At 46.8% G+C, this 21,063-nt stretch overlaps 1 protein-coding gene across 1 annotated transcript; it reads right to left on the bottom strand.

Annotated features, from left to right (window-relative positions):
* Positions 1–8,223: 8,223 nt before the first annotated feature.
* Positions 8,224–20,912, bottom strand: BAX (BCL2 associated X, apoptosis regulator). The gene is made up of 6 exons (XM_083710454.1): positions 20,760–20,912; positions 17,451–17,499; positions 16,963–17,130; positions 14,551–14,686; positions 14,337–14,441; positions 8,224–12,714 (listed from the first exon to the last, which is right to left on the bottom strand). Exons 1-6 carry the CDS (start codon positions 20,836–20,838, stop codon positions 12,613–12,615), a joined length of 639 nt encoding a protein of 212 aa, XP_083566580.1. The 5' UTR covers positions 20,839–20,912; the 3' UTR covers positions 8,224–12,612.
* Positions 20,913–21,063: the final 151 nt, after the last annotated feature.

The following is a 21,063-nucleotide window of genomic DNA, read 5'->3' as shown; positions in this document are numbered from 1 at the left end:
AGCTGGCGTCAACATGCCCATGGCAAACCACACTCTCCACCTCGATCTGTGCCCCTCATTAAAACTCAGGTATCAACCTGTTTCTCATCAGCAGACCAGCAGCCTAGTCTTTATTTTCAAATTCTAGGTTCTGTGAGGCGAGTGCAGAAGCAGAGGTCAAGGAATACCAGGGCCTTGTTTCTCTCTCTCTTTTTCTAATGCTTTTTCCAAACTGATAAGTCAGCAAAGCCTGTAACGGAGGCCCTGAGGCATGAAAGTTATTAATTGCTAATTAAAAGCCACTAACGGCACCCACGGCTTGCTGACTTGGGCCTTTTCTATCTTGTGGCCAGGACTATATCGCCTTAATTGGACTCATTAACAGATGACATCTTTGGGGTTACAACCCGTAATCTCTCAGGATAAATGTTATTTTGCTGAGCATGGCAGGAAAAAAACCAACCCCAATGCTAGCTATAGTTCATATGGAGGAAGGTGCTTGGCATTTCAGGAGGCTGACGAAGGTGTTAATTTGTGCTCTGCAAGTGGATTTGCTGGCAGGGCAATCTGTAGCTCAGAGAGTGTTAGTCTACGACTTGGAGGGAACCAAGGTTCGAATCCCCACTCAGCAATGAAACTCACTGGATGAGCTTGGGCCCGTCACCATCTCTTAACCTAATTTACCCCTCATAGGGTCATTGTGAGGATGAAGAACCATGTTCACCACCTTGAGATCAGGGGAAGATAAAGGCGGTACAGTGGTACCTCGGGTTACAGACGCTTCAGGTTACAGACTCCACTAACCCAGAAATAGTACCTCGGGTTAAGAACTTTACTTCAGGATGAGAACAGAAATCCCATGCCGGTGGTGCGGCAGCAGTGGGAGGCCCCATTAGCTAAAGTGGTACCTCAGGATACGAACAGTTTCAGGTTAAGAACAGACCTCCAGAACGAATTAAGTTCTTAACCCAAGGTACCACTGTATATAAATGTAATAAATGAATGAATGAATGAAAATCCTTTCCTTCTGCAGGACACTTGAAACGTTCCCCTTAACACCTGTTAGCCAGACAGCTGTTAGCCCACTCATGACAATATACAGTGGTACCTCGGGTTAAGTACTTAATTCGTTCCGGAGGTCCGTTCTTAACCTGAAACTGTTCTTAATCTGAAGCACCACTGTAGATAATGGGGCCTCCTGCTGCCGCTGCGCCGCTGGAGCACAATTTCTGTTCTCATCCTGAAGCAGAGTTCTTAACCTGAAGCACTATTTCTGGGTTAGTGGAGTCTGTAACCTGAAGCATATGTAACCTGAAGCGTATGTAACCTGAGGTACCACTGTATATAGAACCCCAGTCAAAAAGCCAGACCCCTTTCACCCAGCCTCCATGTACTGACAGGAAGACTCCTTGCTACAATCAACATCAGCCTCTTCCTCGCAGGTATCTCAACAAATTGTCTTTGGAAATCCTGATCTGGGGCTTCTGTTTAATGTTCTGTCATGTTTAAATTACATTAATATATGTTAAGCTACCGATCACAGCCTGCCATCTGAGAACTTGTCAAGTTACAGTATTACAGTTAAGCAGGCTGAATGTGCCTAGCGGGTTGAATTGCTCAGTAGTCACAACCAGCTACCTCAGATTCATGGGTTAGGAGAAAGAGCTCTATGGAGAAAGGATGCTTGACTTCCAGACAGGGCTGAGTCCTTAGTGCCTGAGCATTGCCAAAGGGCTCCTTGGCACACCTGAGTTTTACAGTTTGAACCTTACGACAGCCCTGTGAGGAAGGCTAGGCTCAGGGACAGCAAGGGACCCAGTATCCTCATGGCTGAATAGACATTTGAGGTTCTACTGTCACAATAAGAGTCCAGTACTCTCAACTGTACACTATACTGGAGAGAGAGAGAGAGAGAGAGAGAGAGAGAGAGAGAATGTTTCAATTTTTTACTTTCTGATTATTTTGGTCAGAGAAAAACCCTCCCAAACAAATTAAATTCCTTCCCACACTTCCCAAACCATAGGAGCCAAGCGCAATTTATGATAGTAGCAATGGTGTTTCACAGGCTCTTTCTCTTCTAGTTGAAACAGGTTCCAGTTTAGCATTGCGTTCTGCAAGAGAAGAGCAAGCACTGAGTCATTCTGGTGTCAGCTCACTCACAAAGATATTATATCAGCAGTAGTAGCCAAGTGCTCTCTAAATGTTATTTCGTAAACTTTGCAAACTGATGTTTAAAGCAGTGTTTTTCAACCACTGTTCCGTGGCACACTAGTGTACCTCGAGATGTTGCCTGGTGTGCCGTGGGAAAAATCGAAAAATCAAAAAAATTAAAAAATGAAGTATTTTACAATTTTTCATATTTCTGTTTACTTACTATTTCATAATAAAGTAATTATAAAATACTTTCTTTGTGTTTATTTGGTTCCTATTCAAGAGAATTACTTTATATATAGTCAATATAGGCACAGAGTTAAATTTTTTAACATTTTCTAATGGTGGTGTGCCTCGTGATTTTTTTAATGAAACAAGTGTGCCTTTGCCCCAAAAAGGTTGAAAAACACTGGTTTAAAGTATCTCCCAAGCGACGGGGGGCGGGGCGGAGACTCGTCTCTTCCCATCAAGGAAGTAGCCCCAACCTCTGGGTATTGAGACTGTGTTGTCACTTTAACCTTGTTTATTTATATTTAATTTTATTTCATAACATCTATATACCACTTGACTGTTTAAAACAACAACCACCTCAAAGAGACCTGCGGGTACAGGGCTGTATACAAATTTAAAATATATGTACAAATAAAAAAGACAATTGAAATATCCTTTAAAAAGTTAAAAGCAACTATTTAAAAGATTTAATAATAATAATAATAATAATAATAATAATAATAATAATAATGTAATATAATAATGGGGACGCAGGTGGCGCTGTGGGTTAAAGCCTCAGCGCCTAGGACTTGCTGATCGAAAGGTCGGCGGTTCGAATCCCTGCGGCGGGGTGCGCTCCCGCTGCTCGGTCCCAGCGCCTGCCAACCTAGCAGTTCGAAAGCACCTCCGGGTGCAAGTAGATAAATAGGGACCGCTTACCAGCGGGAAGGTAAACGGCGTTTCCGTGTGCGGCTCTGGCTCGCCAGAGCAGCGATGTCACGCTGGCCACGTGACCCGGAAGTGTCTCCGGACAGCGCTGGCCCCTGGGCCACGTGACCCGGAAGCGTCTCCGGACAGCGCTGGCCCCTGGCCTCTTAAGTGAGATGGGCGCACAACCCCAGAGTCTGTCAAGACTGGCCCGTACGGGCAGGGGTGCCTTTACCTTTACTAATATAATAATAACTGAAATCAACTATAAGCTAAAAACCAGATTAAAACACTTGTCATTTATCTACCCATCCAAAGTGTGTTTACTGAATTCAGGCACCACACAGTATTGAACTGGCTTATCAAGTAAGGGTTTATACAACTCTCTGGCATGACTCTTAATGCAGGCCAGCAGCAGGGTCCACTCTTGTCCAATGCCGATTTGCCATTAATAGGCGGGCACACAGATAATTCACATGAACATAATGCTGGCCATAAACCACAGTCACATTGGTTTCTCTGCCCACTTCGGCCTCTGACCCTGCCCGTCACTGGCAAGTGGCCCCCAGAAGCTTGCCCAGAAAGGAATGAGGCCCTTATGTCTCCCATCCTTGGTTTACACTGAACGTCCTGGTCTGCGCTGTTAGTCTCCTCACCACTTCTCATGTGAGTTAACAAACCACAACCCCTGACTTCGCATTACGGCTAAATCAGGAACTGTGGCATTTCAAGCCTTAAAACAGCAACGACTCACACAGGGCTCTGTCCAATGCTAGTCAGATTCAGAGTAGGCCCATTGAAATTAATGGGCATGACTTATGGAGGCCTGTTAAGGTCAATGAGTTTATAGCCCACCCCAAAGTTTGTTCTTTGCTTCTTGTTTGTGGTATGCTATGGCAAAATAAACCACAATCCCTACTTTGGACATAATGCTATGTCAGGGATCGTGGCTTAACTACGGTTTACTTAACAATGATTTAACCTGGTTTTCTGTGACGTGTGATGAAGCCCTCTGTTACTTGCATAATTTACTTTTTTGCTTCTAAGAGCAAAGTATGTATGAAGACCTACAGACTAATAATGGAATAACTTATGTTGTGGCAGCCATTTAGCTTCTGATGTTTTCCTCAAGTACTTCTCATAGTCTTGTCAAACCTATACTGTATTCAATCTTAAGAACTAAAAACTTGCCCTTTTGATGAATGAAATTGTCCAAGGTTCTGAATCTCGTGTTTGTGTGCTTAGTTTGCCTGCAAAGATGCAAACTGCCCATGGAACAGTTTTGAAACAAGTAAACCTATTAGAAAAGATTTGAAGCATCTGAAAGGTAGGCCAGGATCGGCCTGGGTTTGACAACTGTGGCATGCCTGCCCCCTGCTCAAACTCTTTGTAAAGTACCTACAAGTAATAATGGTTTTTGAGTTAGCCCAAGAGGCACCACAGCAGCTATTAAACAGAACAAGTAAACCCCAAAGAGAAATGTGATTCAGGGCCAGCTTAAAAATAGGTTCACTCAATAGAAACGAAGGATGCTGTTTTCTTTTGTTCATATACTTGTACTGAGTCACACCATTGGTGCATCTGGGCCAGTATTGTCTACCATGGCTGGCAGCTCTCTAGCACTAGATCCTCCAGAATCTTGAACAGGAACCTATGGCCTCCATATCTCCCATCATCCCTGGCCGTTGGTCTTGCTGGCTGTGGCAGATGGGAGTTGCAGTCAAAAACATCTAATGGGCCACAGGTTTCCTATCCCTGCCGTAATGTCTAACTGGAGACAGTGAGAATTTTGAACCTGGAATAATATACCTGCAAAGCATGTGCTGTTTGGTGTAGTGGTTAAGAGCAGTGGACTCGTAATCTGGTGAACCAGGTTTGCTTCCCCGCTCCTCCACATGCAGCTGCTGGGTGACCTTGAGCTAGTCACACTTCTCTGAAGTCTCTCAGCCTCACTCACTTCACAGAGTGTTTGTTGTGGGGGAGGAAGGGAAGGGAGATTGTTAGCCGCTTTGAGACTCCTTAGGGTAGTGATAAAGCGGGATATCAAATCCAAACTCCTCCTCCTCCTCCTCTTCTTCTTCTCTTCTGAGAACAGAAGAGTCCTTCCACTCCTTGACTATAACTCCAAATAACGTCCCCGCCCTATAGATTCCTGCCCATATATGTCACTTATCCAGTCTCCCGGCTGCTGGATCCGGGCAGCCAATTGGTTCCTTAAGAATGCCATGGCCCAGTCTACCAGTGTGTCAAACCAACTGGAACTGGACTAGAGTTGAGGAAATAAAGGAATGCTGCCACTCATTCGAGAGAAGCCAGACTTAACAGTAGTATAATACCTTTATTGTTGTTGGCATCCATCTGTCTTGAGAGACAATGGCGTGTGCCTCCGGGGTGAAGTCAAAACTCTGCACTAGCAGCAGTGACCTCCCTGGGGTGTAAGCCTGGGTGGTATGTATGGAGGTCCAATGACAAGACTCTTGGACTCGCTGATGTGGCCCCAAAGGAAAGCAGAACAATACGTTTGGCTGCAGGAGTTGACAGGAGGAGGCATACAAAGCATAATCTAACCATTTTAGGGACTCCACTCCAGATTTGTGTAGGGTTTACTCCTTAGCTTTTTCTTCTCCCAAAGATGTCCCACAAGGCAGCAGAGGCTTAGGACTGGAGTGTTCCTTCTTCTAGATGGGCTGCCTTCCCAGGTTGATAAGCCTTATCTGCCCCTCACCTCCACAGCATGTGTAGAAACCATCTTCTTGACCATTGGAACTCACTATTGTCTGCTCAATCCACTGGTGCCAGTCTTTTCATGCAAGGGAAGTCCCTAACTCACTGAGGGTTTGAGACCCATCGGCTACCTTCACCTCATTTAGCTGGTCAGTCAAAGCCGTTCCCAGGGTGTGGCTGCTGCCTCATGCTGACAGCTCCTAGGAGCCACAGGTGAGAGCTGAGTGCAGAGTGGGGACTAAAGGTGAACAAAGTACCCCAGAAGCAGCATTATATGTCCCTCACCAGAGGTACTATAACTCTCCTAACACTCCTAACACTTTATGAGTAAGAAAAAATGCAGAGTAATGAGTAACCTTTAGAGTTCACCAGAACTCTTCTTCAGGCAAGATCTTCATTTTTCCCGCCAAAAATGGGTAAGGGTGTGAAGGAAAGAGAGAATAAAAGTTGGCAGCTTGTGACAGTCTTAAGGACATCACCCTAGATTCCCTCACTAGGGAGTAAGCGCCATTGAATTTAGTGGGACTTAATTCAGAGTAAGCATCGTTAGGCGTGTGCTGGAGGAAGTGGTTTGCCAGCCTGAGTTCAGTGGGACTAACTCCAAAATGAGTGAGAACAGGATTCCATATGGTATTTGGTAAATCCTAGTGTTCAATGGAGTTTACTCCCAGGTAAGTAAGCACAGGAGTGCAGTCTGTGTTTTCCTCACAACAGCCTTGTGAGGTAGGCAAGACCGAAAAGAATGACTGCCCCAAGTTGCCCCCAAGGGACTATTATGGCTGACAGATAGGGATGCAGCTGTTGGCACGTTCCTTGGTCAAAATGGACCTAAAATGTGTCCTCTGCGTTGTTAATTTGCCTCTAGAAATTGTTAGGTTACTGGAATGAGAAGGCACAGCTGTGTTGCAAAAGCCACCTGATAATCCAGATGACTTTTAAGCACCCACCCCCAGCCTCTTCAGGTATGGCACTGCAGAAACCCCTGCTTTGAAGATCCTTCCTTTGCCTCCCTGGGCGATGACTATGTACAGAGTAGAAGATGGCAAGGATCCAGCCCCAGTTGATCCCCATAGCAAACAGGTGCTCAGACACCTCAGCCAGGAGTTTCAGTGGGTTGCGACCTGCTACGTGTTCTGTCATGTTGAAAGGAGTGTGGAATCAACAAGCTTAGTGAGGGGCCCAAGACTGAGGCTGGGGAAATCTCACGCCCAGGGTCCAAATGTGGCCCTCCCGGACTTTCTGTCTGGCCCTCAGTACTCTCCCCGGGCCATGCCTGCTCTCCTTTGCATCCTACTTTGCCTGGGTGGAAGGTGTCCTTGAACTGCAAACATGTCCCTGGAAAGGGATACATATAGAAGTCTCTGATTTTTGCATGCACTGGGCTGCTGCCTTCCTTAAAGCAATAAGAGTAGCATCTGTTGCTCCACCCAGTACTGGACCCCCACCCCAAGTAGGCTGCGAACAAGGAACTGAGGCTGTTGGGGCAAAGAGTTACCCCGTCCCTGAATTAGCAGAGCTTAGGATTTGTGTCTCCATTTGTCCCCTTTTGCCACTAACAGCCTCAATATGGTTTAAAATCAAAACACAACATCGAAACAATAAAGCAATAGAGGTAAAGCCAGTAGCTATATATAAAACCATTAAAGGGCTCAACATATCCCTATAAGCAGAAGAGGGCAGGTCAGAATAAAATACCTGGAGAGGATTTGCTTGACAACTGGAGGGTGTGAAAAGAGAGAAAAATGAATGAATCTGGGTGCTATCATGGAAAGTGTCCTTTCCCTAGCGGCCACCTTATGAGAGGGAAGGAGGGAGACCCCTGGTGGTCAGGCTGCATTCTTGCATGGTACATTGTTTAATACAGTGGTACCTCAGGTTACAGACGCTTCAGGTTACAGACTCCGCTAACCCAGAAATACTACCTCGGGTTAAGAACTTTGCTTCAGGATGAGAACAGAAATTGTGCTGTGGCAGAGGGAGGCCCCATTAGCTAAAGTGGTACCTCAGGTTAAGAACAGTTTCAGGTTAAGAACGGACCTCCAGAACGAATTAAGTTCTTAGCCTGAGGTATTTTCTTTCCCCTTTAATTTTACAGGTGTGGTTTATATTCAGGTGCGGCTTATATTTGGGCCAATATGGTAATATCTCTGTAGTCCTCAAACCAAACTTGGGTTTTCCATTTACCATCCAAGCACGCACACTCAGGATCTAACACAGATAAAGCATAACTAATCTGGATTAAGTGAAACCAAGTATTATGCATTCTTTGTGTAAGAACACATGCAAGGGTTTGCTAGATCAGATCAAGACCCAGCAGCCTTTTGCAATAATCCCAAAAATCAACAGGGACCTTGGTGGTCCATCTTATATCAGTCAGTTGGCAGGCTGTACTCATACAGGTTGCTTGTCAGACGCTTTCCCCCCTTTATGAATAACTCCCAAGACTTGCAATTTAATTTTAAAAAATCTTTTAATTCATTGCCACACACCAACAAAAAACTGTAACTTCACAGTTAACAGATCAGAAAAGATGTATCAAACTTTTTTTCCCTTAAAAAAAATTATAAAATGGGTAATTTGATTTATTTTAAAAAAGTACAGAAACTATTGCGTCGGTAAGGGGTCAATTGCATAGAAAGAGACATGTGAATCAACTTCAACTGTTAAGACAGCTGCCGCCACCCTTCAAGTTACAGTACAAGGCTGGCTTCATGGCAGCCAGATGAGATTGCTGTTGGCTGTACCCTCCATTGGGGCCTATTACCCTCTGCTATGCTCCAGGGCTGTGGATCTCTTGCAGTGTATGCCAAAACACAGAAATACGCACTGTTAAATGTTTTCCCCCCAATGAAATAACATGGCACTCTGCAGAGACACAGAGGGGGCAAACCTACTGACAAATTCTGAGGCCTCGCTAAGGGACTTGTGTCTCGCCTGCCTCAACGACATTATCACTTTACCCCCCTCAATCCCTCCTGAAACAAAAGCAGCCATTGCTGAAGGCCTCAGGTCGGCCTGAAGCAGATTTTGTGGGAGGGTGGAGTAGGAGAAGGCTGACCCATTGCTGTTTGCTGGCCTGGTCGCTTTAAGGACCTCTGCCAACAGCTCACCTCCATTTCAGAAGCAGGTCACCGCTCAGGAGAGACTGATTTATGCCACATTTGCAACATACACTTAAAGCAATGCTATGCCACTTATAACACGCATGGCTTCCCCTAAAAAATCCTAGGAACTGTAGCTAGTTAAAAGGACCGAGAGCTGTTTGTAGATGTGTTTTCCCCCTCACAGAGCTGCAATTCCCAGAGTTCCCTGGGAAGAAATATTGTTAAACCACTCTGGAAACCACTCTGAGAGGGGAATAGGTTTCCTAGCAACTCTTTAACTCTCAGCACTCTTAACAAACTACAGCTCCCAGGATTCTCTGGAGGAAGCCATGGCTGTTCTAACATGATTTAAGAGAGCTTGAAATGTATAGTGTGGGCCTGGTCCCTTGGCACGAGTGCCTGCCTCCATACTGGAGACAGCCCATTCAGCAGGACCATTTGTGTGTTCAACTCCTCCACCGCCATGAGATTAGCTGGCAAATGTGGACACCCAGAGAACCTCTCAGCAGCTGTTTGCCACAGCCCCTTTGGCACTTGCCCAAATAGATGAGCAGCAAGTCCACTGGGCATCAAGAGAACAGCTGAAGATGCTGGTAGAAAAAGAGATTAGTCACAAAAAGAAGAAGAAAATAAAGAATGTTGCTGGGTGGGGCTTCGGGAACAGAAATACAGGGCAAGACACATACCCAAGAAGGGGGCAAACCCAGGGTCACACACACACATACACGTCTTGGCATATTTGTAATGCAACCCACAATTAACAATCAAGGCTGCAGAGTAGCTGACACAAAACCTATCCAGACATGAACTGCCCCTCAGGTGGAGATGTTTAAACCCAGGAGTTAAACCCTGCAACGTTTTCTTGCACCATTAACCACGCTTCCTTAATACCCCAGAAGCCCTTAGAAGAGAAACAAACAGAAAAAAACACCCCACATATTGAGATTATCAAAGCACTGAAAACCCATTATTTCAGAATCTTCCCCTCCCCAACCTCCCAGTTCAATTCATTTCCACTTCCAGACTCTACAATCCCAATCAAAGTCATGACATCAAAGACTCCAAATATAAGACTTCAGATGTCCATCATCCCAATCCCAACAGCAATATGCATTTTCCTGTCTGCCCCCCCACCCTACCCCACCCCAATGGGGAAAAACTCAAGCCCCTCCCTTAATGACGTTACACTCCCGCAAACCCAACCCCTGAGGTAACAAAATCCCCCCTCCCAATATAATTATTCAAGTACATTTGGTTCTCCCTGACCCGCCTCTCCCACACCACTATGGGATATTTCATGCTCCAAATCTTAAACTTCCCCCTCCTTGTTTCCCCATCAGCTTCACGACGCAACATAGGGCTGAACCGATTTGCCCAATGGCTGTAAAGGAAGATTATTGGGGGCTTCTAGGTGTCATATCCTGCCCCGATTGTATGTGCTGTCAACTATGTGTACAGCTGGGGGTGGGATGTATAGGCTGCACCATCACTTTCTGCAAGAGGCACTGTGCGAGTTGCGGGGAACGAGTGACCTTGCAGATGTTGTTGCATTCCTGTCATCAGCCCCAGCCAGCTTTGGCCAATGGCGGAGGATGATGGGAACTGCAGCCAACAACACCTGGAGGGTTACAGGCTTGCCACCGACACTGCACAGGCCTTGGCAACCACATGAGCCTTTTGCTTCTGTTTATGGAATCACCTAGCCTTCCCTTGTGCCTCACCAGCACACCCTGTTGGCTGAGGGGGATGGGAGCAGTAGCTCAGAACATCTGGAAGGCAGCAATTCAGATACCCAAATGCCGTTCTCTGTTGGACCCTTCTCTGCTGTATGCCATCACCCTCCCCTTCCCAAGATGGCCTCTGAGAAGCATCTGCTGCTGGAATCGGGGACAGAAGCTTCTTTGCCAGATTTGACGGTCTCAAGCGGTGTTATCCAGTTCCTCGGCAAAGTTAAGCAGTTGAGAAGGCCAAACTGCTCCAGCCATTCACTTGTGCCTTATTTAGAGCCCCTGTGCTTCCTCAAACGGGCACATGCACCCAGCTCTCTCCTGGCACCCAGGCAGCAGGAGGGATGGCTTGGTGACTGAAAGGTTGCCTAACTAAGAAGAAGACTACAGGAAGTGGATTTTGCCAGTTACGGGGCAAAGCAGGCCCCCAAACCACCCACTACATACCTCAGCAGTTCCAGCAGCATAGCTCTCTGCCACCCTTCACCCCCTTGTGCCAGACAGTCCCGCACCTGTCTGTCTCCATCTGCCATGAACAACTTTCTCCGAAACATCAGGGAAGATGCTGACTGGTAATAAGTATTTTTGAGAACCCATTACAATGAGCAACTGATGAACTGGAGGAAAGGGGAACAAAGAGGCAGACACCCAAGACTGCTAGGCAAGGACAAAAGCTCTGCCCCCTACAGTAAGTAGTTAAGTTTCCAAGCACCTGTTGGCAAGAAAGTAAAAGCCACGTGTTTCAAGGTGCGCTGCGAGCACGGTAGCACAGGTTTTGGGGTGTTATGTGCTGATATGCAGTCACAATACCCTATCATTGTGCATGTGGGGGAAAGGAGAGACAGAGGAGAAGCCGCACTGAGCCAAATGCCCCCATCACAGGTAGGATTAAGATATTCCACACTGGCACATGGTGTAGGAAGGTTTGCCAGAACAGTTTGGTGCTTTTCTTCTTCTTTTCTTTTTGCCTAATAAACCCCTGGAGGACAATCAATCCATTAAAATACAGAACGGAGAAGAGATGAGCAGTGAGATGAGAAAACTCTGTGGGATAGGCAGAAACCCAACCTGCAAACCCTCCTCACTTCTTCTGCTTTCTAAGCCCCCAAGGCTCTCTCCAGCCTCTGAAAGCTTTTTCCGTGGGACAGGTGAATTTCCTTCTTGCAATGTCTTCTGTTCCACTTGGAGAACAACTGCTTTCTAAAAGCACTTCTCTTGCTTTCTTGTCTTGGGGCATATGCATGAGTGCTTCTCTTTAGCACCACCTAGAGTTTTTCTCTAGAAAAACAGATGGATCTGGTAGAATGAAACAAGGCTCTGGAATTCCTACTGTTTTAACAGGTGTGGAAGTTTCCTCAAAACAAGGACAGGCAAACAGAAAAACGAAGACCCAACACACAAATCGGTTGCTGCAGAGTCTCTGCCTAAATTCACTTCCTGGGCAGTGCTGATTCTTAGCTGGGTCAGGAAGTTGCCATGAAATCCTGAAATCCAAACCGCTATCATCTGCTCAGACAATTTCTCAAGTTCTGTAGGGAAAGAATTTGGTTCTCTCCTCTTGAGGATTTCTCAATCTGCATTTCTAGAGAGTGGTCTCACTTCAGTTTGAGAGATGCCACCTGAGAGAGTCATCCTCTTCTTCGAAAACTGAACAGGAATTCAGCAGCGTCGACAGACCCTCCAGCAAGCAAGAACAGCCACTCAGATCCTTCATTTCATAGTCCACAGCCCAGGCACACTCCATGTCCTCTGACCCTAAGAGGCACAGATAGGCAAAAAGCAAAGCCAAATAGTACACATTCCTTGGGTGAAAGAAGGGTGTGCACTTAAAAAGAAAAAAAAGGCACCAAGATAATGAGAGCATTTGTTTTAAAAGCTCCCCTGCCCATAACAGGAGGGGGGAAATCCTAGCCAATTTTCATTCTTTGATTAGAAAAAAAGAGGGAAAAGTGACTCCCCCGCTTTGTCATCACAATGAAAAGGCCCCCCTTTGGTGGGGGGGCTGAGGATTAAGACATTTTCCAGAAGGTCAGCGAGGCAGTCAAGACACCTGCGGCAAATACAGCGATGGTCTGCCAAGTGGGGGTGCCAAAGTAGGAGAGGAGGCCTTCCTGGAAGGGAATAAAAAAGGATGGCAGTAGTGAGAAAAAGCATGCAGAGACATGACAGAGGCAGTAAAGTCCCACTAATGGCAACCGCAGGAGGGGAGAGGGCTCTGGCGCTCAGGTCTTGCTTGCATGCTTCCCAAAGGTATCTGGCTGACTGCTGCGAGAACAGGATGCTGGACCAGTGACTGATCCAGCAGGACACTCTTAAGTTCTTGAACAGCTGTCCATGGAGGCACAGGTTAATTCTGTGTCCAGGGCAGCTGTCTACCAGCTCCACCTGGTACGCAGGCTGAGACCCTACCTGCCTGCGGACTGTCTCGCCAGTGGTGCATGCTGTAGTTATCTCACACTTCTGCATTGGCTCCCAGTACGTTTCTGAGCACACTTCAAAGTGTTGGTGCTGACCTTTAAAGCCCTAAACAGCCTCAGCCCAGTATACCTGAAGGAGCGTCTCCACCCCCATCATTCAGCCTGGACACTGAGATCCAGTGCTGAGGACCTTCTGGCGGTTCCCTCATTGCAAGAAGTGAGGTTACAGGGAACCAAACAGAGGGCCTTCTTGGTAGTGGCTCCCGCCCTGTGGAACACCCTCCCTTTAGATGTGAAGGAAATAAGTAGCTATCTTATCTTTAAAAGACATCTGAAGGCAGCCCTGTTTAGGGAAGTTTTTAATATTTAATGCTGTATTGTTTTTAGCACTTGATTGGAAGCCGCCCAGAGTGGCTGGGGAAACTCAGCCAGATGGGTGGGGTATAAATAATAGATGATGATGATTATACTGCAATGCTCCATGATGGGAGAAAAGCCCTGTGTTGGTATTGGGATCTGCTCCAATCACATGCAGAAAGGGGCAGAAGAGGGGTACAGTTTTAAACAGCAAAAAGGGGGGGGGGTGCCAGCAGACTGTGTTAAACCTTCTCTCCAATCACAAGTTACTGCCCTGCAGCCTCTGCTCCTTCAACACCACCCCCACTGGCCCAACCAGGTACTCTTCTCTCCAGCTAACCTGGAGGAACAGAGATCAGTCAAAAGGGGGGGGGGAGTATTGACTGGGGTGGGGGGAAGGGCTGCAGAAGGTAAAATCTAGGCACAGGAATTGCTTGGTTCCTATCACCCAAAAGACATCAACAAGAGGCAACGTATATTCAGATTTTCATAATATGTAAGCTTTTTAAGGTATGATAAACTAATCAGCGAGAAAGGCAGCTGAAGTTGTTACTTGACACCCCTACTCACTAAACGGGCTACTCAAATCATGCTGACTATCCAACAGCCTTGCAAGGCTTCCTCATTGTTCACTTTTAAGGTGCAATCATCATCATCATCATCACTCTACAAAATTAGGCTGCTGTAAATGAGAAAGCACTGTGGAAAACCAGGAGTGGATTTACTTGTTAAAGGATTTGTGTGTTCACTTTTGGTACTGAAAACACAATGCCTGTGCTGAGCTTCATGTACACAGAGACACTCTGTTCCTTCATTCCAAGTGTTTCCCACCTGATTCTGGCTGGTATGGTTCTCATAAAAAATCAACAACCCAAAACCCAAGCAGATTCCAAAAGCCTGAAGTCTGCCCACTCCTAGCCTATGATTTTCTACGCCCAAAAGCATCACTGTATACTCACCCATCCTCCCTGGGCTTGAATCCAGGACAGGACATGATTCTGGATGTATTCCATGGTCCAGCTGATGATCGTCCTTATGAGCTCTGGTAATTTAGTGCAAATTGCCTGCCCAAGGGTGAGGAAAGGGGAAAAGAGGGAAGAGCAGTCCGTTATTAGATGCAGTAAAGGAGAGGCCAGACCAGCCGGAGTGGGGCTGGGAGCATGACACACCCACCTTGAGGACCAGCTTGCAAGCGAAGTAAAAAAGAGCCACCACACGGCCCCAGTTGAAGGTTCCGTCTGAGAACATCTCTGCAGCCACTCGGAAAAAAACTTCCTTGGGAGGATACATCTGAACTTGCTCTATCATTCTGCAGGGGACACAGGATAAGGAGTAGCTCAGGTTAGGCATGCTTTCAGCAGCAGAGAAGACGCTGGCAACACTGAGGTTTCCTCCCACACAAACCACAAAGCACTTGGGCTCAGTGCAGACTCAGAAAAAAGAGAGACCTGAGGCTTCTGTAAAAAGCTAATGCCATTTAATAAGTTCAGCACACATGCATCTGACAAGGCAGAGAGTCAACCACAGAGAAGAGATCAGAAAGTCACCCAGCCAAATTCTGCCCTCTAGACTCCAACCCCATCCGGATCGGCAGCAGTCGAGGAGTTGTAAGTTCAGTGACATCAGAAAGTCAACCAGTTTCCCCATCCCTACTCCAAAGCAAGATGGCCCACAGTGGGTACCCGGCTTCCTTTGCATGAAATCCCAATTAGAGCATATTAGAAGCCGGGTGTAAATGTGCACTCTGAAAAGAGCCCCTGCAAAATTTGAGGATGCCAGAAAAGAAATGCAACCGTACCCAGATGCCTAGCCTATGTTATGGGAAGCAAGCAGGCAAAAAACCCCCACACCTAACACATTTATTTACAGGTGGAATATGAAACAAAGGCCACCCACAAAGTTCCCCAAAGGGGCAGAAGCACATTCTAATCAGCATCCTGTCTCCCGTTGCAGGAGTGTTTGACGTCCATGAAAAAGGAGTGGAAACACTTCTATTTTACTTGGTCTTGTCTGTCCTCACAAGCCCCATGCAGTGATGCAGTAAGTTCTCTCTCTAGGCCAGCCTCAAATATTTCATCACACACTAGGGCCACCAAGAAGCAGAAGCCAGGAATGGGTGATGCAGAAGGACAGGGGAAGAGGGAGGAGGTGTCAAAGATGAAAAACAAGCTAGTGTCTCAATAACCACTTGGTGAAGAGGAGAATTAGCCTAGCCTAGCTGGAATCACAGCAAAACCTGCCGCCTTCTACCCCACTTTTGACACTGTGTCACCTGGAGCGGATCTTGCAGGTGTGCTCTCTCTCTGTGCTCAAAGCATGCAAACATACACAGCAAGAGGTTCTTGGAATAGAACTGCATTTCATCTGTCCATATCAAGCTAGGGAATCACTTCCAGCTGGCAAGCCAGATTCACTGTGGCTTCTGTGGGCCACATTTGACAGGTGGGTGGGGCCATCTAACCTGTTTAGCACCGGACCTCATATAACATTAGGTGTGTTTGACTCTTGGCTGAAGCAGCACAGCTTGCACTCGGGATCAGATTTAAATGCGGCCAAGTACAAGTCGTGCTGGAAGAGGAAATGGGGAACCTTCCCTGAATAAAAAGGAGTGGTATTTTGGGCAGACGTCCAAATCCATTCAGAATCCCCGGAGTGAACCAAACCCCGGTGGCGAGGTTTGCATTCGGTGCAAAACCTAAACAGCATCCCCACAGAGAGTTACAACTTCCAGAAGGTTTAGCAATCAATCCCTCTTCCCAGAGAAATACAGTGGTACCTTGGGTTACAAACACTTCGGGTTACAGACTCCGCTAACCCGGAAGTAGTACCTCGGGTTAAGAACTTTGCCCCAGGATAAGAACAGAAATTGTGTGCTGGAGGTGTGGCAGCAGCAGGAGGCCCCATTAGCTAAAGTGGTACCTCTGGTTAAGGATGATTTCAGGTTAAGAATGGACCTCCTGAACGAATTAAGTTTGTAACCAGAGGTACCACTGTATGGGGATTTTAGGTCTGTCAGGGGAACGAGGTCTCCTAATAACTCTCAGCTCCCTTAACAAACTATACTTCCTAGGGCCCTTTGGGGGAGGCCATGCTTGGTTAAAGTGGCATAATAATAACTGTACAAGGTTAGACAAGGTAGTCAAGGTGGCTGCAGCAGGTACCTTGTGTGAGGTATGTCCTCTCCCGAGATGCTCACTGAGTGCACGCTTTAATCTCTTTGCTGCCCCAGGCAAATGTTCATTTTTTGTGATTCAACTAACTTTTTACTGATGTTGTTGTCTTAGTGCTCTTGTTGCTTTGTGTTGTTTTTTAATCCTACCTATGCTGTTTTAATCCTGCATCTTTCCAGGAGCTTATGGTGAAGGATAGTTAACAAGTTAAACTAGGAAAAAGCAAGTTCCTCTTCTGCATACACAGCAGAGGGATGGGCATTTCCCCTTGCTATCAATAAAGAGGCACAGAATTGGTAGAGGACAGAAAGGCAATTGTGCTTCCGCTGGTTCTACTCCCATTTGCCGATAAACAATACCAGGAAGAAGGGCCTATTACGCTGGTTTCTCGCCCCCACGTGATAGTAAAACACACCTCTGCAGCTCCATGTTCCCATCCAGCTCGTCTCCAATTCGGCGCAGGCAATCGCTCAGCTGCTTGGTTTTCGGGTCACAAGCCTCAGACTCGGAGACCCCGAGCTCTGCCATTGTCGCATCAATACGTCCCGAGTCTCCACAGCACTGCACTCGGTCCCTGATAAAGCTGCCACAGGATGCAAGAAAAAGATGATAGGGAAGTCTTCAGCCAGAGAGAGCTAACCCCAATCCCACTGCTCACCAGAGGAAGCCCCAAGCACAAAAGTCAAGGCTTTATGTCCTCTTTCCCTAGAAAGCTCTGCTATAGTAAGGGAACCTCTTCAGATGTTGTTGAGATTATGACTTCCACAATCCCCAAACGTGCTAATGGGCTGATAAATGCTGGCAGCATGAGAACACCGGGATGGGGCACTGGTCCCCCACCACTGCAGTACAAGTGAGCTTCCAGACATTTCCTGCAGATATGTTTCCGTTCTGAGCACTCACCCCTTGAGAAGAACAGTTCCCGTCTGAAGAATCTGATCTGATCTGGACCCTGGAAGGAATTAGAAGCATGACGTGAAAATAAGCAAGGCAGAGGAGAGATGGTCCCTAGCTATAGAAGGGCAGTACCCTTTAACAACACCAATCTGAACCACATTTCCGCTTCCCACAGCAGCCAATCAGATGCTCCCTCAAAGCCCACAAACAGGGCACAGGAGCAAGAGCCTTCCTTTATTACCCTTCTTTATTAAATCGGTACACCACCCTACACCTCAAGTTCCCAGGGCAGTTCAAAACAGCAAAGTACAAAATACATAATAAAACAGAAACAAAGACAGAACAATAACATCCCTTCCCACAAACACATTTAAAAAGCCATAGAATGTTAATCAGTCGAACTTCTGGTTGAAAAAAAAAACATTTTCGCCCGCTACCTAAAGATATGTAATAAAGGTGCCAGGCAAGCCTCCCTGGGGAGAGCATTCCACCAATGGGGAGCCACCACAGAAAAGTCCACCCTCTGGACCTCTCAGGAACCACAGGAAGAAGGGCCTCAGAAGATTATCAATATGGCTAACTTGATCCAAAACACCCACCCACCTCACTCACACACGAAAACAAAGATCACCACAACCAATCACAAACAAACAATCACATCCTAGGCCAACCCCAACCTCTCTCACCACCAAAGGAACACAAGTGAATAACACAAGCACGCTGACACCAAACTACATACTTTAAGCATAATAGAAACACCGCTACCCTACCCCCATCCATCTCCCCTCCCTCCACCCTCCTTTCTTTTTTTTTTCTTTTCTTTTTTCTTCTCCCCCTAATGCCTCAACAAATGAAATGGATTTGTAAAAATGTTACACGGGGAAAAAAAAATACGAGGCATTATACTTACACTGTAAAACAAGAAAACCCTTAATAATTTTTTTTTTTTAAAAAAGAAGATTATCACATGGTCCTCTGGGTGGGTTCATTCCTTGAGTGTCACGTCCCAGCAACTAGTACTCAGCAACATACTTTCTCTGGGCACATAGGTCCCATCATAATGAACAGCTATGTATCCTCCGTGAATTTGCTTTCTTCAGCAGACATCATCACATCTTACGGCAGTGAAAGGTATAGGTTAATCATGCACTGTGTGAAGCTGCACTTTTTGTCTGAACATTCTTTTTTCCAATGCATTTTTTTACTTTTCAGTTTAACGGGACAACTCCCTGGCCCCCATGCCATAATACGAGGAGAAAAAGTTTTCTCTCTCCCTACTATGATGCTCTGACACAGAAGACTCTCTATCCTACTAGAGAAAACAAGAGCCCCAGATCCCACCTGCTCTTACACACTGGGAGCACTCCCCACCTCTCCTGGAGATGGCAGCAGGAGACTCACTGAAGCTCACAAGACTTTCCTCCTCTACTGCCCCAGGTAAACAAACCCATTTGCCTTTCGTTTCCCTGAGCAGACTCCCGTTTCTCATAAATGTGTTTTTTTATTGTTATGACTAATCATTTGCGTGGCACTTCTTGTTTTTTACTGCTCTGTCATTCATCTTTACAGTGGCTGACTCAGGTGACAGTTTTTGTTTCTCATTTAAAGCTTGAGACAAAAGCGTTGGGCCCAAGACTGAGAAGAGGTCTACACATTACATCCATCACAAGAAGCTGGCTTGCAGCAACCTTCCAGAATGATTTGGGAAAAGCACAGAGCAACTGCAGGCTGATTTTTAAAATCTGGGTCCACATGGCAAGTATATTGTATAGACTGGCCTGTAGTCATTAGCTGAAATGGGATTTGAAGCCACCTCTTGAGCCACCACTTTATGTACAAGATTAGGATGCGGAAATCGGAGCTTCTCAGTCCCTTTCCTAAATGCTTTGTTTGTATTCTACAGCACATTTACACAGATAATCATTCCACACTTCCTTCACTATCCCACCACAGCTCCCCATAAGGTATCTTAGGCAAACTCCCTGCCTGAGACCAGACAAGTTATCCACTCATCTGCCTGCAGAGAATCATAGAATTGTAGAGTTGGAGGGAACCTCAAGGATCATCTAGTCCAACCCCCTGCAATGCAGGAATATGCAGCGGTCCCATAAGGGGACGGAACCTGCAACCTTGACATTATCAGCACCACGCTCTAACTAACCCAGCTCACACAGAGCAAAGAGTTGTTTGACTAAAATATAAGAAACCTCCTTTGCTACACTGAACAATTCCGCTACTCCTCCATAACGGTTAAGTCTGACACAATGTTCAATGTGCATCCCTGAACAAAACAAAGCCTGTTATGTGCGAGAGCATTTTGCTCACATTCACTGCTTGCCTCAGCCACCCCCACATGGATCTAAATTTAGGCGGTAAAGTTCAAGGAGGCATCTACTTGCCTTTCATTATATAAATTTACACAAAAGCCCCATAATGCTAAGTTGTCCAGGCACCCCAGAAAACAAACAAAACGATTAAAAGGCAGCACAAAACGATAAGAACAAAGGTTTTAAAATGAAGAGGACCAGACACTAGCTGTTTGAAAGGCCTGGGTGAAAGGCTAAAAAAATGGTGTCAGGCAAGCCCATGGTGGTAAATGCCTCACTTTGTTTGACCAGGGGCACTTGGCTGGAGACAAGGGCCACCAACTTGACATGAATGACTAGTTTATCAGGGATAACACAAGGAGTTAGGTAAACTCTCACAGAGGACAGATCTGCCTACAACTGCGATAGCTAGCTGAAATACCAGCCGCAGGGGCGGGGGTGGGTTGGTGGGAGACAATACAGAAGATCAGATCCCCTTGTCTTCAGACCCTAACTTTTGGGCTTCCCAGTAACAACCAGTTTGCCCACCGTTAGGCTGGAGCGCGGGGTGGGGGTAGGAAGAGAAACCTGTATGCCGCCGCCACGTGCTTCTTGGCGAAAGGGCAGATTTAAAATAAATAAGCAAATCTTAAATAAAATCGCCCCCCCCCCAAATAATTATATAAATAAATGGAGTACAGCTGCATGCCCTGGCATGCCCACGGACTTCACTCAATGGGTGGACCACTACCGGAAGCGGGATGCTAAAACACACACCCACACCCCGGACCCACATACCCCATGGTCAGTGCATAAATGAGCAAAACCCTCATTTAACTCTGCGGGGTTTAAATCTGAGCAAACATACAGAGGGATGGGCGCTGGGTGGGTTCTCTCTCTCTCTGTCTGATCCACCCAGATTCTCATGCTCTCCCACTAAAGAGGAGGCTTCCCCCCGCCCCCAATTTGCAGTGCTTTGCCTCTCCCCATAACACCCTCCTCCCCATACCTCGGGCAGGTTCACCCCCTCTCCGCGGTGGGGGCTCCGGCGGCTGCTGCTCCTCTTTCCCAGGGCCCGCCGCCGCCATCTCTCCTCCTCCACAGCCACCCGGCTCTGCCCAACCCGCGGCCGGCAGCCTCCCTGCAGAAAATCACGTGACATGGTATATATAGGAGGGGCGGATATCTAGAGCAGCGAGCGCCGAGGGCGGGAGTGGCCCGTCGCCGGCCACGTGACGGGAGGCAAGGTAGCAGAGAGGCGGAAGGGGCCGGAGCGAAGTTTCCGGGGTGGAAGGACGTGAGGTGGGGGTGAG

The sequence above is a fragment of the Podarcis gaigeae genome, assembly GCF_964106915.1.
Source record: "Podarcis gaigeae genome assembly, chromosome: 13".
In the NCBI taxonomy this organism is placed as follows: Eukaryota; Metazoa; Chordata; class Lepidosauria; order Squamata; family Lacertidae; genus Podarcis; species Podarcis gaigeae.
The sequence above is the reverse complement of the archived record's forward strand: the minus strand, read 5'-3'. Positions and strand labels throughout refer to the sequence as shown.

Coding starts and splice junctions, on each gene's coding strand:
- BAX (XM_083710454.1), bottom strand. CDS start 20,838: ATGGCGGCGGCGGGCCCTGGGAAAGAGGAGCAGCAGCCGCCGGAGCCC. Junction 14,687..16,962: donor GGGAACATGGAGCTGCAGAG/GTGTGTTTTACT, acceptor TGTCCCCTGCAG/AATGATAGAGCAAGTTCAGA. Junction 14,442..14,550: donor CTTGCAAGCTGGTCCTCAAG/GTGGGTGTGTCA, acceptor ACCCTTGGGCAG/GCAATTTGCACTAAATTACC.